The 7,500-nt window shown below is 43.5% G+C and overlaps 1 protein-coding gene across 1 annotated transcript in view; it reads right to left on the reverse strand.

Annotated features, from left to right (window-relative positions):
• Positions 1-7,500, reverse strand: part of ush2a (Usher syndrome 2A (autosomal recessive, mild)) — a 363,038-nt gene that overhangs the window by 96,149 nt on the left and 259,389 nt on the right. Inside the window, exons 59-61 of the mRNA XM_079496383.1 lie at positions 6,914-7,196; positions 803-1,000; positions 1-64 (exon numbers count right to left, since the gene is read on the reverse strand). The exon at positions 1-64 is cut by the window's left edge and continues 91 nt beyond it. Coding sequence (XP_079352509.1) covers positions 1-64; positions 803-1,000; positions 6,914-7,196 — 545 coding nt within the window. The remainder of the gene's footprint in view (positions 65-802; positions 1,001-6,913; positions 7,197-7,500) is intronic.

Below are 7,500 nucleotides of genomic sequence, written 5' to 3' on the forward strand. Positions count from 1 at the left end.
CTGTACTCGTTGCCACGGTAACGTTCCTGTCCATCGCGCAGGACCACGTAGTGAGTGATGATCCCTGAGTGGATGAAATTAAACACAGTTAAAGCAGCGTCGCTATACTCACGCTGAAAACACAACCAGCAGTTCAAATTATAATGAATAACACACACAATACAATCGCTCCCGGTGTGTACAGTTTTGTGAAATACCCATGTTTCTATGTCAGTGGTGCTCAATATTTCATGTCAAGAACCCCCAGAATTATATGTATTTGGCCCCCCATCTGAAAATATGTTGCTCCCGGATGCAACGATTTGAGTTAAACATTTGCTCTGAAAGAATACTGTATATTTTCAAAGGTTTGCGACCTATACAAGCTCGTAGCGCGGCACTCGGTGCTCCTCTGTGTCTCCTGTGTCTTCCTGTGTGTCGCACGGCTCGCAATGCATTTTCAATGGGACTAGTGATGTGGTTTGACGAGACAAGCTTGCTCCCTGGCTGTCTTCTGCCCTCCTCCCCCCATGCCCCCATGGAGCAAGCAGGGAGCAATGCATTGAAAATGCATTGCGAGTCATGCGACAAACAGGAAGAGGCAGGACACCCAGGAGACAGCTGTCTCTTATATATATCTTCAGGCGCCTAAGAGTAACACATTTTTGCACACATTTCAACACCCTCTCCTCTCCACCCCAGCATCCACCTGTATGATTTGATAACCACATCATCAAAAAAACAGACAGTTTTTCACGTGAATGTTTCAAGCATGACTGAAATACACAGTGTGTCTGTTCTGTTTGAGTTGATCTGAACGTACCGTTGGGCCTGGCCGGAGCCTGCCACTGTAGCTGGACGATGTCATCTCTGTCACCCAGGCGGCTCCACCGGGGTGGGGACACTCCCCATGGTTTGTCCTCACTGGTGGTCACTGTGCTTACGTCACTGGACACCTTACCAAAACCGTTCCAACCCCTTACTCTGTACTCATAGGAGGTGGAGGGCTCTAAACCTGAGTCTGTACGGGAGGGAGGGAGGGAGGGAGGGAGGGACGGATGGTGGGAGAAAGAATGAAAAAGAAGGTTGAAAGTGGTTAAAGCACGTCACCACGGTGATTTGACTATGTGAATTCACAGAACTGACAGGCACGAAATATGCAATTAGACTATGTAAAAAATTCAGAATAAACATAATGTAAACATGAAACACACACGGAGTAAACATATGCATTATGCACCATCAGTGATGCAGAGTTGAAAAGTGTATCCAGAGACTAAAGCATTCTGGGAGTCAGATCCTTAACAACCCTTCTGCAAAGCTTTATGACATGCAGAGGCACGCACACACACACACACACACACACACACACACACACACACACACACACACACACACACACACACACACACACACACACACACACACACACACACACACACACACACACACACACACACACACACACACACACACACACACACACACACACACACACACAGAGCGTATGTTTTTTAGGAGTGTTGAGGGATTACTGCTATAAATGAGAGCGTGTTTTACGTAAACGGCAGTCTGGGACACTTGTCTTTACTGCAGTGATATACTGAACCAGCAACGCACGCACGCACGCACGCACGCACGCACGCACGCACACACGCACGCACGCACGCACGCACGCACGCACGCACGCACACACGCACTCACACAGTTAACGGGGGAAAGTTTGCAGAATGATATGATGTTGAGATTCCTTTTTGAATAAATGACAGTTTGAAGAAGACCAAGTGCGTGTCTGTCTGTATCAAATGTATATGTGCATGTAACTGTAGGTATTTGAGCGTGTGTGTGTGTGTGTGTGTGTGTGTGTGTGTGTGTGTGTGTGTGTGTGTGTGTGTGTGTAAAACATCTGGTATATAGTGGGGTGGCAACAGCTTTATGTGTCTCTGCCCAGATGGTATCACAGCATCGCCTAGAAACACTCTCATCCTAAACGCCCCATGCCAACCATGCACACACACACACACACACACACACACACACACACACACACACACACACACACACACACACACACACACACACACACACACACACACACAGGTGCATACTAACTCAAATTCATGCACACATACTGTAACATACTTGAGTCTACTTTACGGAGACACACATACTGTACACATGCTACAAACACTGTGCATGTAGGAACACACACACACACACCACAACCATGCACTATTAGTCTTGATTAAACAGAAATAACGACCCCAAAGACATGTGGAAAGACCCATAGGCCACACACACACACACACACACACACACACACACACACACACACACACACACACACACACACACACACACACACACACACACACACACACACACACACACTCCCATTGGGCTGATAAATAGTAGAGAACGTTGAAATGGCGTTTAAACGCCCATCTCTAAGTTTTAATGACACATGAGCGCACGTGGAGAGACGAGTTACGATACTGCAGCTATTAACGTGCACTGCAGCAGCTGTTTCCGTGTGTGTGCGTGAGTGTGTGTGTCTGTGTGAATTTGGAAGGGCATCTGTTTGGAGAGCCCATTGCCTGCAGTAGCTAATACTGACACAGAGTCACGCACGCACACACGCACACACGCGCACACACACACACACACACACACACACACACACACACACACACACACACACACACACACACACACACACACACACACACACACACACACACACACACACACACACACACACACATATATTTCCAATCCCCCAAATGAATGTACAGGGACCAGTGACAGAATGGACTGGTCAACCAGTGAAACCAGCAGGCTACTGTACATCATGTACATGCCTATTTGTCATTGGACGATGCAAAAACGCTAATCCACGCCTTTGTTTTTTCTCGGCTTGATTACTGCAATGCACTTTTTTCTGGACTGCCTAAGAAAACAACTGACAGATTACAACTTGTCCAAAATGCAGCAGCCATAGTTTTAACTAGAACTAAGATGAGAGAACATATTACTCCAGTTTTGGCTTCACTGCACTGGCTTCCGGTTGTTTTTAGGATTGATTTCAAAATTATTTTACTTGTTTATAAAGCTCTCAATGGTCTCGCACCTTCCTACCTACATGACTGCCTGCCTAAATATGTCCCAAACCGCCCCTAAGGTCTTCCACTGTGGGCCTGCTCGCTTTGCCTAAAAAATGGCAACAAAAAAATACGGGGAAGCAGCGTTTTGCTTCTACGGGCCGACGGCGTGGAACAAACTCCCACTGTACCTTCGACAGGCAGCCTCTGTAGACATTTTTTAAGCGCAGCTCAAGACTCACTTCTACACTCTTGCTTTTAATTGATCTTTTAATTTTTTTTGTTATTCATGTCCTCACTGTATTGCATTACTGCTCTTGTTTTTTTTTTAATGTTTATGCCTTGCTTGTTCACATAGAGGATGCTACTGTACATCAGCTACACTGGAAAATCCTCACTGTTGATTTAACATTTAGACCTGAGGACGATTCTACAAATGTCTTCTAACTTCTGTTAGATAAGTTTAAGTTTTCTTAAAATCTATGTCAGTGGTTCTCAAACATTTTTATGTCAAGGACCCCCAAATATAATGTAATTGGCCGCCGACCCCTATCCGAAAATATGTGGTTCCAGGGACCTCCCCAGAAGCAAAGCTTTGAGTTAAAAAGCTCTGAAAGAATATACAGTATAGATTTGCACCACATTTTCACGATTTAAAAAAAATAGCAGACCTACAAGCTCCGAGTGCCACGCTATGAGCTTGTAGATCTGCTATATTTCAATAGTTAAAGTACAGTATAACATATTGCTTAAAACACCAAAAGGGGTTCCCTCCCTGAATGGGTTAACTATTTTATAGTATTATAGTAGCTTGCAATCTATATTGCAAGGTGGCACACATTCTAATGCACATGGCACTATTACCTGGGGGGGCATGTTCAACTTAAATATTGCTATAGTTACACGGCACACATAATCGGGGCACACAACAGTCACATCTAAAAACTACTCTAGTGATGCCTTTAATCACAAACTGGAGGAGCTGGACTGGTCCAATGAACCCAAGAGTACACAGGTTCAATAGACATGGCTCACCTTCAAAACCAAATTCCATAGCAGCATTAAATAGCTTGGCTCCCAGGAGAACCATCAGGGTTAAAGCCCGCTCGGAGCCATAGATGTATTTTGGACATGCTGATTTGCTATGAAAGTCAGAGACTAAAGTTTCTCTGAAGCTCGCAAAGTCTGAGCTCGCCGAATGCTACACTGATGAGGATCTCAAGACTCTATACTGTGGAATTCATTCATCCCAAAGAAGACAAGGCACTGGAGCAACTCAGACAGTTTAAGCCCTTATTTTATTATCAGGGTGCAAGTAAAGTAAAAAAAACAACGTTTCGATGTTTCAGTTACATCTTCGTCAGGTCATCCGTATCGCCATCCGTATCATCATATTGTTGGGTTCCTCAGTTCTTATTATATTTTTACATTTATTGAGTAATATTTATGATGATGTTTATCATATATTATGTTAAACATCAAATATTGTAAAAACATATTTTTTTTTCATATACCATCTCTGCCTATTGGTTTTCGGTCAAAATGACCCCTGTCCCCCTTCTTCACACCTCCAGACAGCCCAATGTTACATTTAAAAGACAATGGGCAGTAGAATGTGTGTCTTAAGTACCAGGTCTTATTACTTAACTTAAACGGGAAAACCACCCATTTTCAACATTTTACTATGTCATTAATATACCTTAGAGCTGTTGTGTGGAAATAATAAAAAGTCCCCCCATTTTGTATTTCCTAGAACTGTAATTATGAAAAAAATCATTAACATGGTTAAACACATCTTGATGACATCATCAAGATGTGTTTCACCATGTTAATGATTTTTTTCAGACCTCTAGTTCTAGGAAACACAGAATGGGGGGACTTTTTTTAATTATTTCCACACACCAGCTCTAAGGTACATTAATGACATAGTAAAATGTTGAAAATGAGTGGAATGCCCCTTTAAGACCTGGAGGCGTGATCAATGCCATTTGGCTATTCTGAGTGGCCAAACAGCATTGACCACGCCTCCAGGTCTTAAGTTAAGTCATAAGACCTGGTACTTAAGACACGCATAATACTGCCCAATAATGGCTCTACGCCGCTGGGGGGTTGAAGGTGCATGTCAAAGCCTCTGGAGACAGTAGCCAATAACATTGCAGGATTTTTTTATTTATTTTTTAATTAAACCTTAAGTCAGCTTGTGTGGTAGCTGGCCTTACTTCAGCCATGCGAGTCTTAAACATCATCTTTACAACCATAGCCACAGCACTGGTTAAAATGCTGCCCTCTCACTCTGGGCCTTATGGTGTAAAGCACATCCAAGCATTCTACAGAAATCTAGGTGTACACAAAGATTATTTTAAACTCACCATGGTGAGTGAATCAACTAATGATGTGTTTAAAAGATTGAGCGCCCTACAACAGAAGTTACAGAACAAGGCCACTGGCCACGACAATATATCCCCTCCACATTCTCAGAGACTCAGCCATCTCCATTGCTCCAATCATTGCCCACATAATGAACCTCTCCATCAACCAGGGGCGCGTACCATACCGCAACATTTCAAACTATCCCCTCTGTACAAAAACCAAGCCAATTAGACCGCAGCAACTGCCGCCCTATTTCTATTCTTAGTTCTATCTCAAATGTTATGGAAAAAAATAATATATGAACAGGTTGAAAAGTAACTTGCTGAAGAAAAAATAATAATAATAAAAAAATAATGTACAAATTGGGTCAAATTACAATGGGTCATAAAAACATGTGAATCCTTACTCTGATGAGTCCCTGGTGACTAGATTCAGTGAATGGGCTAAAACTGGGTGGAAACAATTTTGAAATTACCGCTTGTTTTCTCTCTACCGTCCAAACCAGAGAAAAACCCCAAATGTGTTGAAGTTTCACCCCCAGAATACGAATGATAGGGTTCATGTGGATGAGAGCCAGGTGCAACTGCACTGTGTGCATGTATTTTCAAATGTCAGATTTGGCAAGTTGGAGATACGAACGGCTGCTGCTGATCTGCTAATGCGTAAAGTTAAAGTGCGCAACCATTCACGTGCAGCAAGAATCCACCCAGGCCGTAGTGAAGCAGACATGAGAGGAGGTACCGCTGAGAGTGTCCTCATCTTCTGGAATCCCCAGAACAGCCAAACAATGGCCAAAGCGATACAATGATGTCAGGAGAAATGGAAAATAAAATAAAAATCTCTGCTGATCGAAAACATCAAGAGAAAACAGGAACTGGACCTTATGTCTTTTTCAAAGACAAAAGATCCTTGAACATTAAGACATTAATGGTCTTTGATCATAATTATCGGCAAAAACACGTACTCCCCACTCTCTTTCTATGTCACTCACTTTCCTCATCTGTGGGGCTGAAAGACACTCAAAGACACTTCTAAGCTGTTATTTTATTCTTATTAATAATATTCCAAAGAAGAGTCTCTCAGAAATGTCATCTGCCTGAGTGATATGCGGCAACAATGTGCCTGACCACACCTAATTTTAAGACCAACACGTTCATGGGAGCACAGATGGGCGCACGACGCACGTGCATGGGCGTGGAAATGACTTGCGCTGTAGTTAGATAGGGCCCTGAGAGTGTGCAAATGGTCCCAATTGAACGCTTACGAGTCCCTGTGGTACCTTTTATATACTCTCAGAATTAAATTAGCAATGAGGATTTTACTGTGTACACAAATATAATTTGCAGCTCAGATATACTAAACACACACACACACACACACACACACACACACACACACACACACACACACACACACACACACACACACACACACACACACACACACACACACACACACAGTACCTTTGTATGTGTGTGTGTTGGCGTCTCCACTGTACACCACCTCCTCAGGAGAGGCACACACACCTCCCTCAGATGACTGAGGAGTGTGCGTAATTGCCGCCCGGCGTGCACCGTGCATGGCAGTCGCAGGAGGAGGAGGAGGAGACGTCGTTGAAGTGTTTGTGTGTCCGTCTGTGCTCAGCACCCACGTGCACGCCGACTGAGATGGATCCACGTCGCAGGAGCCACAGTATGCTGTGGAGACAGAGGACACTGGACACATAGCTGCCTGGAGACACTGAGGCTGGAGACAGACAGACAGACAGACAGACAGACAGACAGACAGACAGACAGACAGACAGACAGACAGACAGACAGACAGACAGACAGACAGACAGACAGACAGACAGACAGACAGACAGACAAAATAAACAGTTACGGTATATTCTCCTCAAACATGTTGTATCATACTGAGCCCAACAATATAATACACAATAATATTGTCTAATATTATTACACAAATACAATACATTACATAACATGTATTTTATGTAAGACCTTTAGCCTTAAGCTATTATTCCATAGGAGCTGGTCTGTAAAATGGTCTT

This window comes from Electrona antarctica (genome assembly GCF_951216825.1).
Source record: "Electrona antarctica genome assembly, chromosome: 3".
Lineage (NCBI taxonomy): Eukaryota > Metazoa > Chordata > Actinopteri > Myctophiformes > Myctophidae > Electrona > Electrona antarctica.